Source organism: Parasteatoda tepidariorum, chromosome 9 (assembly GCF_982258835.1).
Source record: "Parasteatoda tepidariorum strain Cologne lab strain chromosome 9, Ptep-v5.0, whole genome shotgun sequence".
Taxonomy (NCBI): Eukaryota; Metazoa; Arthropoda; class Arachnida; order Araneae; family Theridiidae; genus Parasteatoda; species Parasteatoda tepidariorum.
The window spans coordinates 99,721,861-99,743,020 of NC_141763.1; the positions used below are offsets into that span (position 1 = coordinate 99,721,861).

The following is a 21,160-nucleotide window of genomic DNA, read 5'->3' on the forward strand; positions in this document are numbered from 1 at the left end:
ATAAGGCTTGGAGAGACGAAATTTAATTTAACACTTCACATTTGAGGTATTTTTTATTTATTTGTATTTTACAATATTTTTATTTTTCTGTAATTAAAAATAATTTTTTTCCATTTTTATAAATAGATTATTTTATAAAATTCATAATTTTTTAACGAGTTGAATTATTTACATTTTGTCAGTTAGCTGACAATTTTAGTTTTATGAGTTAAGAAAGGAAAACGAGAAAAAAAAAAAAAAAAAAAAAAAAAAAAAAAAAAAAAAAACGCTCAAAACGAAACTAAAATTCTTAGCACAGGTTTCACTAAGAAATAGTTTGCATTCAGCTTTTATCGCTCATAAGTCCCTCTTTTGAAACTTACAAGATTTTATTTGGGCAGAAAAAGGTCGGTGAAAACTTCCCATGTTAAAGTTTTAATTTAGGCTTTTTGGCATCACTTCATGTATATTTATTTATAGTGAGCGTTTTTTTAGAGATCCTAAAGACTAGAAAAACTGATTTATATCTATTATTTTAATTAGTATCTATGTTTGATTAGTGTACTTGTATTTAGAAGTCGAAGTGGTAAATATAATTGTTTGTGGTTTTCTGTATATCACTTTCGTTATTTGTTTATAAAATTGAAAAATTAACCATTGTATATAGATTTATATATAATGACTCTGCTAAGTCAAAATTTATGATTCTTTAAACTTAATATCTAGTTACATTAAGCGCAAAATAATATAGTTCCTGGGATGAAATTTATGATATTAAAAGCTGATTCGTTTTATTTAGAAATAAATTAACAAAAATCGTACCAATTTATATTATAGATCATCCAATTGTTGCCCTACGGCGGAAAAGTTTCGTATCTACATCAAAACTATCGTTAGTTTTGGTGACAATAGAATAGCAGAAACTTGAAGGAAAAAGAGGGACCTAATAAGGGGGATAATATCTCTGGGCTAATAGTATCCCTGGGCTAACCACTACATATTTTATTAAATATTGTGTTTCAAAGCTAAGAATCGGTAAAACTTTCATTACTGCACAAAAAAAAATCTATATTCAATGCCTATGCAAAAGAATGTATATAAAAAACTATATTAAATTTTCATATTTATATTCTGAAAAATCTAAAAGATTTGTAGAGTGTCATTTCAAAAGTGTTCATAGATTTTTACACATTACATACCCATTAATGGGAGATATTTCTGTTTTGTGATCTGTTGCGACAACTACAATCGCCAAGCTGCCAAATAGGTTCTAAACTTGCAATTAAAAAAACATATAGATGTTTGCCGAGGTTGGGGCTACAAGTTATACCTTTCGAGTTGGTCCCTTTTCTGTAATTTTTTTTTAAAGTTTCTCATTGACTGCTGCCTGGAAGTTACCAAGACTTGGCGATTATTCTGCTACAGATCACGATATGGAAATCTCCCCCATTTATGAAATCGCGTAAATTGATATTTATTACCGCAGCTATATATTTATAAGAAATTTTAAAAACTATGAAAATAAAAACAATCTTATATTAAAATGCTTTGTGAATTTTTAAATTGGTGATTTGTTTTTTAAAAAAAGTCATTTGATTTAAATCACAGATTTTTTTTTAGGAAAACAATCATTCGATTTTTACCATGATTTTGTGAAATCCTGGTTAATGATTTCTGATTTAATTTATTCTTTTTTATTATGATTTTAGTAAAATGTTTCATAAAGGAGGTGATGGCAAACCACGAGGCTTTGGATTTGGTGGTTTTTCTCTTGGAGGAAAGAAACAAGATCAGCCAGTTCATTCCTTATCAGCAATGCCTCCTCCACCAATGGTAAATAAACATGGATATACAGGTCTACAAGCTATTACTCAAACTGCCCTTGATGCTACTTATGGTATTCCTCGTAAAAGGCCGAAGACTGAAGAAGAGTAAGCTCATTATCCTATTTATTTTTTCTATTTATAAATCTACACCTAAAATGAATCAAATCAAATTCAGAAAAACATGTCAAACTATTCACCTTTTGTAAATTGCTGTCTATTGTCAAATACCGAATTTATCTTAAAAAGGTGCAAAATCTTTATAACCTGACTATCACTCTCTCGCATGTTGACCATTACAATAAGGCATCACAGGAGTAATAATTAAAATACACAGTCTTAAAATTTCATAAATAAGGAAACATATATGTCTTAAAAATTTTCATTAAGATTGATTTCTTTTACGCCTCTCTCATTTTTAACTTTGTTAAATTTAAATGGATTAAAATTTTCTTTATTCATCTGAAATATTGAGGTGTACTTACAGAGGGGGGACATATACCAACTGTTCCCCTTTCACCTTGCTAATGACAACCATGCAATAAGTCATATTTGTGTAAGAATATTTTTAAATGTTATTCTGAGATCTCAAAAAGTTGCATTAAAATATTGGTACATTGTAAGCAAAGAGATATATCTGAATAACTCTTTTATCAATTTATCCATTTTAAATTTTTTTTTAACATAAAATTAATTTATAATAATATTTGTAAACCATAATTTATATTTGATATGCTATATACAGTAGGGAACCGATTATCCGGAACGATCGGGACCATCGCTATTCCGGATAACTGATTTTTCCGGTTTTCTGAATCACTACAAAAAGCCGTTTTTCTCATTGTTAAACCCAACTAAGAAAAAAAAAAATTGGGGAATAATCTTAAAAAGAAGAAAAAACGATGAAGTAATACACTAATGATTATTTCCAAAATGATTTTAAGTTAAACATCTTTCAAAAAAGAAAGAAAAATCCTAAAATCTTATGAGGAAAAAAAAAAATTTTTTTTAAAAAAATTGCGGGAAAATTTATCGAATTTCGTTCCGGTTTTTTGGTTTTCCGGTTTTCTGATTTCCGGATAACGGGTTCTGTACTGTACAATTAATTTTATTTGAGGTGACACCTCAAAACATCTTTATTTATTTGAAGGCAAATATCATCATAAATGTATCATATCAATAGAAAACAACGGGAAATGTTGTTAATTTGTAACATAGTTGTATTTTTATTCCATTAAAACTTTCATAAAAATAATTATTTCAATGAATTTAAAACAACATATTAAGTTAAGCCTGATGAGAAAAAGTAGAATGATTTAAGGTGTAATTAATACAATTATACAATTAATACAATTAATTACACTTTTAATTAATACAATTATATACCAGTGCTTACATTGTAATAAAATTGTTTTTTATTATTTTTTTTATTTATTGATTTTTTTCACGAGAGATAAGTAATTAGCACTGTCACTGGTGGTATATGTATATTCGATGATAAACTATTGTACTATTATTTAAATCCTTAATTTTTTAAAAAAAGGGATTTTTTTAAAAAAAAGTCCTTAAAAGTGCTTAATTTTTGCTAAGAAGGGAGAATCCTTTAAGATTTCACCCCTAAGGAATTATGGTAAAAGAGTGGGAACCCTGTATCGTAAATCAGTATAATGTTTCGATTGTATATTCGGCAGTTATTACTATTGATTTTCATGTGGTTTTTAAATATCCCAATATATTTAAAACACTACGAATCGTGCCTTTGAGTATTTACTTTTTAAGGCTACGGTTCTTTCGATTTTTTGGCTGTTATTGCAATTGATTTCTCCATAGTTTATAAATCCGATATCTTTTATGTATTATTATTTATTACAACAGCCTAATCTCAAAACGAAACATGCATTTGAGTAGCCCCTTTTTGAGGAGTCCGATTCACTTGATTTCAGTGTCAATCTTTTTGTGGTAATTACTACAACGGATTTCATCATTTTTAATTATTTTTTATTGTGATGATTATTTACAAAATGCGAAGAAAGAAATACTTGGTGCTTTCCCCCCTCCCCCAACAAAATGCGAGAATATTACCAATAATATTAATATTATTGTTTAATTAAAAAAATTATAAATAGTTTTTTTTTGTAAACACAGTGCTTTTGTTATTTTAAATTAGTAACATGTATATTTGCTATTATTAAAAGTACCTTGCAGAAAGATATTAGTACTAGAGAGTTTTGTCGCAGATAGCTCGAAGAAATTCTGCCAATAAAATAATTTTTTTGTGGTCCTTTCAGACTAACTAGGCATAAAGGGATGATATGCTGTTTTATTTTATCTTGTTTTATTTTTGTTTTTCATGTTTCGATCTGTGTTTTTATCTCTATAAAGTATATTTCTTGATATTGTGACTCCACATATTCACTGGATTATAATTTTTAATTTAATTTAAGTTTATTGAAGTTTTTTTTAATTTTAAATTGTCAATGTCTAACAATATGTTTTAATTTCTGGTCGCTAAATTTTTTTAATTCCTACCTCTGAAAGACCTAAATTACTTAAAGGTAAAGGAAAGTAGAACTAGATGCAAAGACTAAACAAGTGATTAAATAAAATAATGACTGAAGATTTAAAAAAAATTCAATGGTTAAATATTATGTATGATCGACTTATAAAAAATTTTACTGCATGACAATTCTTATCTATTTTTTGAATTTGTTTGATCTGCGTTGAGAGAATGCTAAAATCAGATTACCATAATGAACCTAATATCCATAATCTGTATCAAATTTCATTTTAGGAACAAGAAAGTATTCTCAAGTATTAGCATTTCATTTATTTAATCCCACTGGATATCTACTAATGTGAGAGACTTCGTAGATTGTTACACTATTAATAATAAATATTTAAAATGAAAATATAATTCTAATTTTTACATAATTAAAATTCTTTCATAATATGTTGATTAAGAAAGGTCAATATTTTTTTTATTTTTTTTCAATGTTTACAACTTAGATTTAATTATTTTTATTTAATATAAATTGATAAATCAATTTTTTTCTAATTTGTTGCTAGATACTTTGAACAAGAAGATGATGAAGAACCTTCTTCAAGTAGTAACAGTAATGCTCTTGCTTATATACCTGCTCCAGGAAGTCCAAGTTGGGATCTTCAAAATTCTAAAAACAATTCTGATAGTGAAGAAGATCCTTTAGATGCATTTATGGCTGGATTGGATGTATGTTGATGTTTACTAATATTTTTGTGAGAAATAATGATATTTTATTTCCTTTTCAATCTCTTCAAATTTTTTTTCATATAAAAAAAAAACTGTTAAATATATGTTTGGATAAAATGGAGATGCATATCCGATTTTGGATATTAATGCTCAAAAACAGTGTTTTCTGTGTTGAGAAAATACTGTGTTGAGGTCAACAGGGTTTAGTAATGTAATTGGAAAAATTCATGCTATAAATATATATATATATATATTTTTTTTTTTCATTTTTAAATTAATTTTTTTAAGTACTATGAATGATTTACTTAAATAAAGAAATTTTTTTTAAAAGTTATATGAATGCCATACAAAGGTATGATTTTCACTTGAGTGCATATAATAAAAATTAAAATAAATACGCAAAAATATATAATACAAATAAAGTTACTAGGCCAAGTTTTCTGATAGTTTACCATACAAGAAATGCATTATTTTCTTTACTTATCTCTCTAAATTTGGACTTTTTATTTGTTGCTCAAAGTCAACTAAAAAGAAATTTGCTTGTAACTATATATATATATATATATATATATATATATATATATATATATATATATATATATATATATATATATATATATATATATATATATTATATAAATTTATTTTAACTATTATATAAATTTTTTTTTTTTTTCAAAAGGGTTTGTCAAAAGTTTTATATATTTATGCTGTTATTTGTTAACAGATATTTTATTTTCAGGGCCCACATTAAGGACTTCAAATTATTAGCCAGCAAAAAAAGCAAGTAAAAAGTAATAATTAATTTTAACAAAATATACAGTATAATGTATACAAAATATACTGTATAAAGTAATTTTAACAACAAAAAAAAGGAAATTGAAAATTCTAAGTTACCATAAATTTTATTAAAAAAATATAATTTTAATTTAAAATGCATTAAATTGTAATTGAAATGTGTAAAACTTTAAAATGCATGAAAATGTTACAAAATTTATTGAAATAGTGAATATTGAAAATAGCCAGGAACAAAGCCAAAAATCAAAATTCAGTGTTTGCAACTAAAAAAAAATATTAGATTTAAAATTACGAAACTTTTAGAAATTTTGTTTTCACTACCAGATTTTGTAGTAATAAATTAATTTGTTGAAGAAGCTCGATAAATATTAAATTTTTTGTTTGAAGAAGTAAGTAAAAAAATTTATTCATTTTCAAGTATTTCATTTTATAAATATAATTATGATTCTCTGTTTTAATAAATATAATTATGATTCTTTAATTTGCAATATAAATATTCCCTATTGAATCCAAACTTATTGAGCACAAAAGTTTTATTTTATAATTTGTTCTTATGATGAACTAAATGTTCATGTGGTAAAATTCGAAGAAGAAAAAATTATTTTTATTTAAAAGCAAATAAATAATAAAACTCTTAAAATTATTTTTTCACTGCTTTACTATATTTTAATTAAATGAAGCAAAGGTTTTATATTTTAAAGCTTAAATGCCAAAAAATGTTTAATTTGTAAAAGGTTTAATGTGTAGCATCAAATAAATAGAAATTATTTAGAAAAACGCAGATATAGTTGCTAAAGCTGTTGCTTAACCCCTTCCTTCTCGCTCCCATGAAATTTACAGGCTGGAGTGTTCAGTAGTAACGCGCCAATGAGAGTAAAACTGATCCATTTCTTTTGCCTGGAATACATTTTATTTCTCATTTTGCTCATCAGATGGCAGTACCAGGATATTTTTATGGTAATTGTAGATAGTTAGTTTATTTTAAACTAGATGTCAACACTGATCGACCGTTTTCTTGAAAATTAGCTGATCGTTAAGGGGTTAAAATAAAATAAATGGATTAAAGCATTTTTCAAATCTAAAACAATAAGTTTTTGTACCTTTTCTTAAAATGATTAAGTCTACGAGGTATTCTTCCCCCGCTCTTTGTCTCAAACTAAATTATATAAGATGAACAGGGAACCTCAACCTATGCTTATTGGTACAAGGCTGTGTGTATATTATTTTTAAAAAAAGTCTTTTTTTTTTTTTTTTTTTAATGGGCGTAGCGTAAGTCAAAATACATCAATAAGGCATCAAAGATTCATCAAATTGTTTGTTTAAACAAAACTATTTAAGGAAGTAAAACCCTATCAAAAGAAAAGTGATACCACTACCAATCCGAATTGATAGTTTTCTCCCACCCTTCTATGACTTACTGGCTACTAAGAAATATCTTCTGCAAGAACATAAGAACATTTGCTGATGACACTCACACGGAGATGGACTGAGACACCATGGTGGGCGGTTAACTCACTTTTTAGGAGGAGCCTAAAAATGAGTTACAAGTAATTAAACTGAAAATTTGGCCATGTATGATTGTAACTATTAAATCCTGCTTCTGTTCTTCAAATGGAAAAAAAAGACCCATAAGATAGTTGATAGAACCTGGAACATTCTACTTTCATTTTTAGTTAATAGGTTTTAATTATGAGTGGAAAAAATTATTCATAATATTTTTAAATGTAACCTATTATTCATTATAAAGATTAATTATTCTGACAATTTTTTCTCAGAAAGCAGTTGTGAGTGACCACTTTTAAAATATGTTGCTTTGAATCTTAAAAAAAAAGAAGAAAAGAAGTTTGATTTTGAATTTCTGTAAAAAATATGTTTTTATTTTAGAATCAAGTTGCTATAGAAAAGGAGCATGCTGAAAAAATGAAGAAAAAAGAGGCCAAGTGAGTTTTTCTTCCTCATATTTTATTCTTATATGCTTGTGATGAATGGAACATGATCTGTTTTATTTTATGACGTAATTTATATTCTTCCAATTTTGCACAATATATAAACTGATGTTAAAAAAAAAAAAATTACATATATATCCCTACACCCTGCATTATCAGTAAACAATGGTAAATGGTTATGAAAGTGCATTATTTACAGGGTTCTCCAAGGTGGGTACAGCTCAGGAAAACCCAGAATGTTTTTCCAGATAAACCCTCTTGTGAAAAACTAATCTTTATATCTACCAAGAATTTTTTTTTCTTAATTTTTGATTTTTTGAATTTATTTATTTTTTAGTAATATTTTATCATTTTTTATCAATTTTTTTTCCTTTTTTGCAACTATCAAACCAAGTTGTTATTTGAAAATATCAATTCATTGTTTCTCTTATGATAGCTCAACAAAAAAGAATATTTTTTAATTTTTGATTCGTTCAGTTGAAACGGTAAAATTACTTAATGGATTTTATAATCTGTAGCAGAAAAATTTTCTTTAAAGTTTAAATATTTTAAAAAAAGATATAAAGAAAGACTTTCTGATTTTTAAAATTTTTAGTTTAGTGAAATTGTTATGACACTTAGATATTAGTTTATATTTTACATTTTAATGAGTATTAAAAATGCAAATCTTATTTTTGTTTGCTTGTATTTTATTTGGTAAAAATTTGTTAATTACTAAAGAAAGATCATATTATGAAAATATTGAAATAATGGTATATGTGTAGATGGGTGAACTTTAGATGGGTGATTTTCTCTTGATGTTAACTTTTGCTTAAGACAATTAGGAAAAATTCGTCTCATAATTAACTTAATGTTTATAATTTTTACATAAAAACTACAAGTTTTCAAGTATAAAAACTACAAGTATAAAAACTACAAGTATCAAAGATCAGCAATGAAAAACTTCAAAAATAAAAATTTAGTAATAGTTTTAAATTGTAAATGGAAAATGTAATTACTGTCCTCTCACTTATATGCTCTCAAAACACATAAAAAAAATGTAATTTTTTTCTATGAATAAATAATTATTAAGTTAATATAAGTAAACATTTTTAATAATATTCTGTAAGAAAATTGATTATATCTAAAATTTTGAAGAAACGTTAAGAATTTTCATAAGAATTCCATCGTAAGAATCACTTTTCTATCATTTATATTTTTATATTACCTTAAGTAAGACTATATTTTTTAAGCAAACACATAATAAGTTAAAATCAAAACTCTTGTTTTTAAAATGCGTTTTTGTGCATGTGGGCGATAATTACAAAGAGAAACAATTAATTATAATTTACTGGAAAAATTTTAAGACAAATTTTTTCTTTACTAGACCATTTGCTCTATAGTAATTTAGAAATATGATAGATATTGTTAGTTTAAAATACAATTTGTATATTTCATCTAAGTTATTTATGGTTTAAAAATAGGTAGAAATTTGTTTTGGTGGCATTTTTTAAATGTATACCTTGTGCCTGCAACCAATAAAACTTTTCATCCAAATAACCCAATAAAATTTCAGTTAACTCATATAGAAGTTTTATTCTTGATTTTTTTATGACCTACATTTAAGCGATTTATCTGAAATTAACAAATGCCACTGAGTTATTGAAACTAAAACTACAAATTTTTTAATTCGTAATTTTCTTTGTGTAACCACTTGCAAAGCGTGTTGAACCAAAAATACAATTTATTTTAAAAATATTAATTATAAATGCTTAAGTAGACTACACTATCTAAATTAAAATATGTATGAATTTATTTCTGTAACACTTTCATAATATAGTAAATTACTTAAGTTCAGATATGTGTGTGAGGAATACGAAATAGTATTGACAATTTAAGTATATATAAATTATTTAAAAGAAATATATATAATTTCAGTACAAAATATGTCTGATGCATATTTTGTCTACTCCCTGTGATTATTTTAAGCAAAGCATACCATTATATAATGAAAATAAATATTTTAATGAGAAATATTGCTTCAAGGTGCAAAAGTTAACGAATTAAGAAGATAACCCAGATATTGATTGTTCATTCATACATAATTGTTAGTGAAACTGACTGAGCATTTCTGCATCTCTATTAAAATTTTAAATTGCTTTACTTGGAATGCTTACAAAACAAGTGTTTAAATTTTATTATCTTTTATTAATTCATTCCAAAAGCAAAAAGTATCGTAAAGATAAAAATTTAGAATTTTTTGTTTATAGTAAGATGTTTATAGAATTCATATGTTGAAAAATACAAATAAACATACCATGTGTTACAAAAAGATGTATGCAATTCAATTCCTGAATGTATACAATACTTTTAGAAATTCTATTCTTAACCTCAAATTATGTGTTTATAATTTAAAACTAATCGTGTAACATATTATGGTTTACATTTTTGCAAAGAATCATTTCAGTAACTTCATCATTATGCAATTCATTATACATTTAGTAAACGTAAAAATGACTGAAACATATTCTCGTAACCATTTCTTTTATCAATCCCTTTGGTAATAATCAAACAATATTTTTAGTATGTACTATGTCTAATCTAGTTCTTGTCTTCATTATATGTAAGTATGCACATAGAATATATTTGAAAAAAAAATCCACTTATATCCAGGAGGGTCTTTTCATAAAACAACCCAGGTTCTATTGAACCTTGATTATTTTTTGAAGTATAATTAGTTTTCAAATGAATGATTTTTTTTTTGTATTTTCTTAAAAGGCTTATCTCAACTTAAAATATCTTCCTAAGTTTATTCATCATCATCATAGTTGGCCAGACAGCCCAATGTAGATTAATGCCTTCCTCTGAAGATTTCTCCATAACGACTTCCGATTTATCTTTGATCTCCAATTCTTTTCATTAATTGCAAGAAAATCAGACTCCACCGAGCTAACCCATCTCAACGGCGGCCTTCCCCATTTTCTTGTTCCCGTGGGTCTAGCAATATCTTTTTCATTGTATTGTCATCACTCATTAAAATTATATGGGCCATCCAATTCATTCTGTTTATTTTTATGTATTTAATAATATCAGGTTGTTTATAAATCTGGTATGGTTCTAAGTTAAATCTTCACCACCAAGTATACTCCTCAAAATATTTCTCACAAATATTCCGATATAATTTACCTCCATTTTTTACATTGTCTAAGCTTCAGAAGCATATATCAAGACCAGCCTGACAAGAGTTTTGTAAATTAAGAACTTTGTTTTTCTAGAAAGAAACCCAGATTTAATAAATCTTTTCAGCCCATAGACAGCCTTATTTGTCAGATAGAGTTAGTTTTTTATTTCAGGAGATATAAGTTTATTATTATTGTTTATTTATTAATCTAAACATATGAAAAGATATAAAGGAAAAAGTTAAGTTTTTGTAAAAAATTAAAGCCTTAAAAAATATATATTTTAAATTATATTTTAGCATTAATTTTTGTAACCTAATTCAAATTAAAAAAGAAAAAATGAGTGCCGTATGTCATAATATCTGATATTTTCTGGCAGAGGTATCCGAGAAGATATTGAAAATGAGGATGACGAAGAATCATACTACCGATACATTGAAGAAAATCCTCTCGCTGGCCTTGAAAAAGAAGATAGTGAAGGTGAACTTGAATATGATGAAGATGGAAATCCTATTGCTCCTGCTAAATCAAAAGTAAAACATTTTTATTTCATAACATTAAAATCTTGAGAAAAAAAAATCTATTTTGTCTAACAAGTATTGTTAATAAAATAAAACTTTTTTCAAGTAAAATATTTCAAGCTTTAAATACAAGTAATAAAATAACAAGTGATGACGCAAGTAATAAATTTAAGATGATTTAGATTAAAAATGTGATTTAGATTTAAACTTTGATAGTAATAAATTGGTGAAAATATAAATAAAGTTTTTTATTTCAATTGTTTTATTTATAACTTCATTGATTTATGATGATGTTTGTTAATTTGCATATGATAGGCATTAAAGGTAACATACATTAATAATATGTTAATTTTGTTAATATTATAAAGTCAAACCCTGTTATAGTGAACATGGTTTATAGTGAACTCTCGGATATAGTGAACGAAATGTTCGCTCCCGTGCCTTGCTATACACATACAATATTATTTTTTGTGGATATAGTGAAATAAAAGAAGAAAGGAAATTGGATATTATGAACTTTTTTCTGTCTTCGACAGATTTTTTTTCCTGAATTTTTTTTGTAATTTTGAAATTTCTACGTAAAATACATATACCGATTTTTAAAGCCATCTATTGAGTGAATTGTAGCCATAAACCTTTTTTCTTGTTTGCTTCTTCTATCTCAGTTTCCCATCCTTAAATTTTTTGTAAGCAAAACGAAGAGTAATAAAAATAAAGGTTTACACATTTTTTGTTACTGCATATTGTTTTTTAATAATTTTTGTATTTCTTTTTATGGGTCATTTATTTAAATAATGTGTAATAAAAGGGAGCAGTTCAGAAAAATAAGTTAAAATTGTTTGCAGTACGGATATAGTGAACCGAAATTTCGGTCCCTTGAAGGATCACTATAGCCGGGTTTGACTGTATATAATGAAGGTAACTTATTGAAAAATGTACATTAAGTTGATTTAAAATTGATGATTTGCACAGGTTATTAATGTGGCTTGCATTTGGTGTGGCGTTCCTGTTTTTTGCCTCACTTAGCTTGCTAGAATATCCCAAATTTTCAATTAATTTCCTGTCCACTTTTACTTATAAGTTACACCAGACAAGGAAAGTACAAAAAATAAATTTAAAAAAAAACTAGATTTAGCATTAAAGAAACTCAACTGTCTATTAAAATGTTAAATACTAATTAAGGACACCCGGTGGCTGAGTGGTAGCGCCTCGCGGTGCCGTTCTATAGGTCCTGGATTCAATCCTCGGTCCGGGCAAGGTCGACTCAGCCTTTCGATGATGGGTCGATAAATGAGTACCGAGCATGCTTGAGAACTAAACACTGGGGGTTCCGCATTCGGCTGACCACCTATCCGGAACATCTGCTCTTGCACCCCAGAGCCCAAGGTCAAGAAAACTGAGATGGGCACAGTAGGCCTTGGCCCTCTATGAGCTGTCATGCCACTGAGTTTGGTTTAAATTCTAATTAAGATTAATTTTCCTAGTCATGCTGGGAGTTTTCAGATTTTTTGAGAGGTTATGAAAATTTGTTATGAAAATTTTTTTCAAAGCAACTGGTATGACTGATTGATACTCTAATAAAAACTCCTATTGATTTTTTTGCACTTGTTGAAAGTTGTCAAATTTTGTAATATTATTACTTTTAAAGTATTTTTCAACTTAAGTTTTTCATTGGTATTTCTAGATATTGTTGCTAATTTGTTAGCCATACTGTTATTTCAAAATTTAAAAGTAATTTCTATCTTTTCGAAAATACGTAGGAGAAGGATGATGGGCGCCTCATGAAATTTTTTTTTTTTTTTTTGTATGAAATCTGAAATTCTTCTGTTCAGTCATATATTTTTTTGGAGGAAAAAATTGCTCCCCTCCTTCAGTTGTTTTTATGTCCTGATTCTTAATTTTGAAACTCTAGTCACATTAATGTTACATTTATTTATTTATCGATGCTTCATCTTTTTAATTCATGTATGATTTGTTTTATGCATGCTATTATATGTAAGCATGTTATAATCTTCTTAACTTACATGCTTAATTGGATATTGGAATTTTTTAAATGTATGAAAATACATTTAGAAAGTTCCAAGTTTTATATGTAACCAAGTTTTATATTTATATGTAATCCAAGTTCTGTTTGTTATGAATTAAATAAATGAACAAAATTGAAAGCTTAGTTTGAGGCCTTAATTTTCACAAGACTGTTATTTAAATATTGTACACAAATATTAAGAGGATAATAAAGGTTAAATAAACTATAATTGATTGCTGAAATACATTGTTAAGATAGAGAAAGAAATGCATATTCTAATTTTTGTCTTCAAAACTGAAAAATAAATCTGATGATTATTGAATAATTCTTAATTTCTTTCCTTCTTATGATTTGAAAAAACTGTTTCAATACATTGCTTCAAAAGGAATATATTATATCATGTTAAATATTGTAGTGTTGTTTTTCTTTTATTTTTTTCTTTAAAATTAATTTTAGAATTTATAAGAGTTGTTTTTATTTTTAGTACATTGATCCTTTGCCTAAGATTGACCACTCTGAAATACAGTATGAAAGTTATGAGAAAAACTTTTATGAAGAACATGAAGAAATTGCTAAGTTATTGCCGAATGAAGTCGAGGAATTACGGAATAAAATGGGAATCAAAGTTACTGGTCCCGCTCCTCCCAAGCTTGTTGCCAGTTTTGCTCATTTCGGGTTTGATGAAAGCTTAATAAAGGCCATTCGAAAATCAGAATATACTCAACCTACTCCTATACAAGCTCAGGTTAGAAAATGTATTTTCTGTGCCTAATTCATAAACAATGAAAATTGTATACATATTTAATATGAAGCCTATATTCAAATGTAAAACTAATTCAGAGTTCTGTGAGTTCAAAAACTTAAAAATATGATAATTTTACATTACATTTGAAAATACATAAGATCTGTGTTATTCAATAGATATGAATAATTTATGCTGTACTGTAAATTGAATTTTTGCAAGCATAATAAATTGTACAGCTGTTTTAAATTCTCCATTTTATTTTTTTGTTTTAAAATTGATTTCAAAAATGTGTTTGTCAGAACTTAAAAATTTTTATCCTAATTTTAGGGAATACCTGCTGCTCTAGCAGGTCGTGATGTAATTGGTATTGCCAAGACAGGATCTGGTAAAACTGCTGCATTTTTATGGCCTATGCTAGTGCACATAATGGATCAAGTATGTTGAAAATTTATTGTATTTATTTTACTCTGCTAGTAAAAATAGCTTAAGTCAAATATTTATTACTGTGACAAATTGATTAAATCTATTATTATGCTATTGTCAGTAGTTACATTTATACAGGTAATTACCAATAGTATGCAAGTTTTTTTTAAAAATTCTTTTTAATTTTTATTTATTTATTCTCTTTTGCAATATATATTTTTAATAAGATTTGTATTTTGCTTTGGTTTTAACATACAATTTGTGTGTTGAATAAAAATTCTTTGATCTAAAATGATTGACTATTTTATTATGAGGAAGGGAATGAATTGTTTATTATTAAAATTTTTTTAATCTTTGTATTGCTTTTTATGCAATAAAATGATTTTTACAAATACAATTTTTTTTTTTTACTTTTGCAATTTTAATGAAAAAAATATCATACAATAGCAATTAATAGTTAATTTGTGGTAGTTACACACTTTTTCGTCTTCTCTCTCTTTTTTATTTAGTTAAAGCTTATACCTGTCTTTAAATTTTTAAGAAATTATCCAGTTTATTTTTGTATTTTTTATAACTTGATATTTTATGTATTTGTGTTACAACACTAAAGCTTTTAATCCAACAATACTAATCTATATATACATAAAAAATTGTTTTAAATATCAGGGGGGGGGGATGCTTTTTTTTAAAGGTGGATTTTGACTACTTCTACTGCAGTAAGATATCTTTAAATTTAACTTTTCTGTTTAAAAAAGAATAAATTTGATTTAGTTATATTTATTATTAATTTTAAATCGTTATGAATTAAGTATATGTTTAGAAGATGTTCCATTTTAGAGCATTACTGCTGGTCAATGTAGTAGTTTTAATTGATATAGTTTTGTAAATAACATTTGAATTTATTAAAGAAAATCTCCAGTTCTGTTGTCGTTGGCAGTGTAGCAGAATTTATATAATGGGATAAAATTTATTATCGCTATTCTTCTTTTTCCATCAGCAAGACAGCCTAATACAGGCCAGAACCACCCCAACTCTCTTACTAGCTAGGTTTCTCCACTTCGTTGATTCCCTTGGCTTTGAGATGTTTTTCCACAAAATAAGTTCATCTGGTGTTTGGTCTTCCTTTTTTCCGGTTGACTGTAAATTTTTCTAAAGTCAGCTTCTTAACTGTGTTACCATCATCCCTTCCATAGATGTGCCTCCCCCATCTTATTCTATAGGATTTAATAACTGAAATTATGTTTGGTTGCTTAAATTTTCTGTATAATTCATAATTGTACTGAATTTGCCAAACACTATTTTCTTCAACAGTTCTGAAGATGGCTCTAAGTATTTTTCTTTTAAATATTAATAGTTTATTTTCCTCAGTTTTATTTAAAGGCCAGTATTTTCTGCCATAAAGAAATCCAGGGAGAGAATTATGATAAATTAATTTTAGTTATGATGGATTGATTGATATAGTTATGAGCTTTGATTTCAGTTGGTTTCTCAACCCAAAATAACACCTATTAGCCTTTGTTATCCTGTTATTAATTTCTATTTTGTTATTATTAACAATTGTTTCTAGGTATTTTAACAGGGTTCCCACGGGTCAGAGAGGACAGGGAAAACCTGGAATTGTCTGGGAATTTTATTTTAACTCCAAAAATCGGGGAATAGTCAGGGGAAGTGGCAATTTTTTTTTACAAAAACATGGAAAATTCCTATATTAAACCTGGAAAATAACCTGTCTTAAAATTGTCAGTAACAGTACTCAGTTATTTCGAGTTAAATAATTCTAACGTCTATTACAATTATTTATTGTAAAAATTTCACATTTTAGACAAACTGAAATGAATTTATGCAGAAAATCTAATACTTGGCATTACAAGTAAGAGAATCAAAGTTTGAATTGAGTTGGAATCCTGTTTTAAATGACTGACACCTTCAATAATCATTAGTCACGAGAGATAAAACCTCAAAATTTCGATTATTGACTGCCATACATTTGACCTTATCCTCATTAATAATTAAACCTAATGTTTTAGCAGAAGCCTCAAGCCTGGTAAAGGCCTCTAAGACAGCCTGTTTGGTACATCCTATTCAATCAATATCACCTAGATAAGCCGATAATGGTCAGACTTTTGGATAATCTTATATCTAGTATATATTGGCATCTTTATTTGCTTTTACCAATACAATGTTAAATAGCATACAAGAGAGGGTGTCTCCTTGTCTTAAACTTCTCTTTATGGAAAATACTTTGATAGTTCAGACTTAAATTTTATTTGATATTTGGCATCTTTTAGGGTCATTTTTATGAGGTTAACTAGTAATAGAGTCGTAAGCTGTTTTAAAATTGATAATTATCTCTATTACATATTATGAAAAATAATTAATTTTTTTATTTTTTTTTTTAGAAAGAACTAGAACCTGGAGATGGTCCTATAGGTTTAATTTTAGCTCCTACAAGAGAATTGTCACAGCAGGTATTATGAATTATTTTACTTTTTTTTTCTCTGGGTATTTTTGAGACTGATATTTTTCAGTTCGATTTGCATATAAGCTATTAGTTAATTATTATTTGACATAGTTAGTACAATAAAATTGCTTCCAAGATCAGTTCTGATATTGATTAACCCACTGGTAGTTTAGCAAAAGGGTGAAATAGGGAGAATGTTTCTCCCCTATACACTACATCTCTATAGAAGAACATGGAAAAGCAGGTTTTGTTATGCGGAGAAGACTGCAGGTAAAAATATGACTGTTTACGCGCTGAATCGTCAATGGGTTAACGTGATGAAAAACTGGTTTTCTGTGTTGCAAAACTGCCAGATTGTAACCCAAACTGGCAAACTGAATTTGGGGTTACCAGTTAAAGTAGTAATAGAATTTCTTATCTAAAAAAATTTGAAAAATCAAGTTTTTTTTTCTTTCATTTAGTTGATTGTGCTTAAATCAAAGGTTTGAATTGTAATCCTTTCATTTAAGCACAATAAATGTACTTTTGTGAAAGATTACGATGCAAGAAGAGGTTCTGCATACTAAATGTGAAAAATTATTTTAATTCTTTTATGATTTAGTTTATAGTTCTTAAATGAAGGGATTGCATTGTATGTTGGGTAAACTGTTTTGAGTGATGGTATATTAGTAAGAAATCATAAATGTTTACAATAACTCCATGCGTTGTCATCGGGTTGTTGCAAAACTTATGAGTTGCCAATGTTGGATATATAAGATCTAAAATAATGTACCATCCTCATAATTTATTTACCATTGCCACTATTTGTTTATTTATTTTTAATTTCTATATATTGCTTAAAATGTTTGGAAAATTAATGGAAAACGAATTTTAACTTTCAAAATTTTTGTTTTTATTCTGAAAATTGTAAATGCTAAGAAACACCCTTGTCTGTCTTATTCTGAAAGTACTGCCTTAGTAAATTATAGTTTAGTTTTTTTATTGCTTCAGCTTAGATACTATATAGTTTGTTTTCAATTAACACTACTTATGCCTGTATCATTTGCTTCATTGATTGACTTATTTTTCTATTATTTATAAGAAAAGTTTTAAAAAATAAATGTATTATTTAGATACAATTTAGTGCAAATCCGATTGCTGACACAGGGAGACTAAATATTACCAATTACGGTTAAAAAACTGTCGGCAAGGCTTTAGTCAAAACTGCACTCCATATGCATTTTATTATAATTATATTTTAATAAATATGGAATTATTAAAATTTAGGGTTTAAGGCTACTAGTGTTCAACTCTGTAGCCTAGTAATTTTGAACAAAATCCAGAAGACAAGAGATCTCCTAGATCAAGTATTGGGAGAAATTCGCCTTTGTTGAGGACTTTTTGATGGACCTAACCCGCATTTGCGTTACATGGAAAGGAAAACCACTAAAAACCTCCCACATTAAGCTGTTGGCAAAAGGACTCTTTCCCATGTACTGTCTACCATTGAGGATATTTTGTGTCAGCATTGTGGTCGGTGCAAGCCAGATGCTGAGCAGTTTTTTAATGGTTCGAAATTCTTAATTTTGGAAATAGCTTAGAAGGCTGCAACTCTTAAAAATGTTTTACACTCTGTTAAAAATGATACAATTGACCAATAGAAAAATTTCCTAATTCCTAAAAAATATCTTGCAAAAAAAAAAAAAAAAAGGATTCTGAACTTTTTTATTTTATTTAGATTTACACGGAAGCCAAAAGATTTGGTAAAGTGTATGGAATCAATGTTGTCTGCTGTTTTGGAGGAGGAAGTAAATGGGAACAAACAAAAGCTCTTCAGGAAGGAGCAGAAATTGTTGTTGCCACTCCGGTAATTATGTTTTTATGTAAATATAATATTTATTGAATAACTCTGTTCTTTATAGAACAATTCTTTTTTTCACCATCCTTCTGAGACAATTTTCTGTTTCCTTTCCATTTTTTTTTCTGCTAAGGAGATATAGTTACGTTTTACTCAGAATAATGATGAATACCGCATATATTCTTAGAGTTTTCCGTGGGAATAAAAAAGGGCAGCGTGCTTCCTCACAGGAAAGGGCAGTTTGAGTTTTGAAAGGGCACTCACCACCGTTAAAATTTATCAAAATGTGTGAGACAGTGAAGCCTCCAGGAAAGATTACCTCTATGTAACGACCGCCTGTATTTACGACCACTTTTGGGAGGCATGGAATTTTCCCCATAGATTATGTGTAGAAGAAAGCCTTCAGGGGAGACCATCAAAACCTCTCTCAGTGACTGAGCAAACATCTGCACCAAATGCAGAAAAGGTCAAATAATAAACACAAAAAAAAATATTAAAATAAAAAATTTAACAAAACAAAAAAGTAGATTAAATTGTATTCAAAATATTTGTGTGAGGCTCCTATTTAGAGACCTTTTTTTTGATGATACAACCTCATGTAGCAGTCAGAGTGCACTAAAGACAATGCTATCAATGATTTACTTTTAGAATTGGAAGTTAAATTTGAAAAAAAAAAATTATTTTAGAAAAAACAAGCATCTCAAACAAATGTCTTCTCATATTTTAAAGTTAACTAATTTTTATGATATAAAATTAAAGCTTTTATATTAACATAAAAAAGCAAGTCACGTTATTAACAATTATTCTGTTATCGAATACTTATTAAAATAAAGCATTGTTTAATTTTTAATCTACTAATTTTAATATTCAGTAAAAACCTTTGTTCTTTTTGCGGCAAACATGTAGATTATTTATCACTTTTGTTAATACAGTAAAACTAGTTTAATTTTCTTAATTATTTTTAATTATATGTATTTCTTAATAAGTGATGCTACCAACTATTCTTCGTATTGTATTTAAGTTTGCTTTTTCTTTTCTTTTCTTTTTAATTTATTAATTGAAATTGTTGCATCAAATATTTAAAAACTGAATGTTGCAGCATACTGCTCTTGTTAGCTGTTTGAAATACTGTTCTAACATAATTTCATAATTTAGCATGTGTAAGTAATGTACCTATCATAGGTGGAAATGTATTATTGTTTTTTGTTTCATTTTTTATAGTTAGTAGCTTAACAACTCAAAATCAACTGATAAATAATTTACCCTCATTATTTATGATTACTGTGAAAAACTTCTGTTACATATTTTTCTTAATCAGTTTATAATAATCATTGCCATAATTTTTGAATAATTCTTTCATAAAAGATTTAGTGTGATCCAAAACTATGTTTTATGCAGATAAAATTGTTTTCAGGGTAGAATGATTGATCATATAAAGGCTAAGTCTACAAATCTAAAGCGAGTCACATTTCTTGTACTTGATGAAGCAGACAGAATGTTTGACATGGGATTTGGTGTGTAATTGCTTATTTTTGTAATCAATTCTATCTAATTTATCAAAGCTGACAAAAAATTATTTTTATTCAATTGTGTGTTGAGGTTGTTGACAATTTGGGAGTCACATTCTTTTTCTATTAAATGTTTTACTGAAAATTTTACATACATTTCTAAAGAATGTATCTTTTTCTTTTGCAGAGCCTCAGGTTCGTTCTATTTGTGACCATGTACGTCCAGATCGTCAAAGTATGAATTCTTATGACATTTTACTTTCTTATATAAGTTTTTCATTTCTGTTTTGTTCTTTTCACTTTTGTATAAAATTAAATTTTGTACTTAGTTTTACTTAAGTAGTTAGAGTTAATTAATTGCCACATCAGTTAATTAATCGTCAAAGTTGCCACGTAACTCTTATATATATATATATATATATATATATATATATATATATATATATATATATATCATTTCTAAGGGTCAATAAGGTTACTTTGACTACCTGGAATTTGCAGAAATTTTATTTTTTAATTTAGTGCCAAAATAAGTAAACTATTATTGGTTATGCCTACGAATTTAACTTTTTGTGAACGCAAAATAAAATCACTTTCTTTGAGTTCTTTTTCTCTTTCAAATGTTTTTGTATTTGTTTGTAGTAACATAAAAATACAAAATTTCGTGTTTTTAAAGGATAATTATATTTCCAGGAGAATACAAAAA

The 21,160-nt window shown here is 27.0% G+C and overlaps 1 protein-coding gene across 2 annotated transcripts in view; it reads left to right on the forward strand.

Annotated features, from left to right (window-relative positions):
• The first annotated feature begins 384 nt into the window (after positions 1 to 384).
• LOC107451248 (ATP-dependent RNA helicase DDX42) overlaps positions 385 to 21,160 on the forward strand; it is a 38,468-nt gene continuing 17,692 nt past the window's right edge. The window contains exons 1-11 of one of the 2 annotated variants that reach the window (XM_016067287.2): positions 385 to 565; positions 1,689 to 1,910; positions 4,869 to 5,031; positions 7,714 to 7,769; positions 11,313 to 11,466; positions 13,965 to 14,225; positions 14,553 to 14,660; positions 17,048 to 17,116; positions 18,827 to 18,955; positions 20,361 to 20,460; positions 20,642 to 20,689. In XM_016067287.2, coding sequence (XP_015922773.1) covers positions 1,693 to 1,910; positions 4,869 to 5,031; positions 7,714 to 7,769; positions 11,313 to 11,466; positions 13,965 to 14,225; positions 14,553 to 14,660; positions 17,048 to 17,116; positions 18,827 to 18,955; positions 20,361 to 20,460; positions 20,642 to 20,689 — 1,306 coding nt within the window. In that variant the 5' untranslated portion in view covers positions 385 to 565; positions 1,689 to 1,692. Of the gene's footprint in view, positions 578 to 1,688; positions 1,911 to 4,868; positions 5,032 to 7,713; positions 7,770 to 11,312; positions 11,467 to 13,964; positions 14,226 to 14,552; positions 14,661 to 17,047; positions 17,117 to 18,826; positions 18,956 to 20,360; positions 20,461 to 20,641; positions 20,690 to 21,160 lie in introns of both variants that reach the window. The other variant, XM_087152494.1, reaches the window with a different exon arrangement.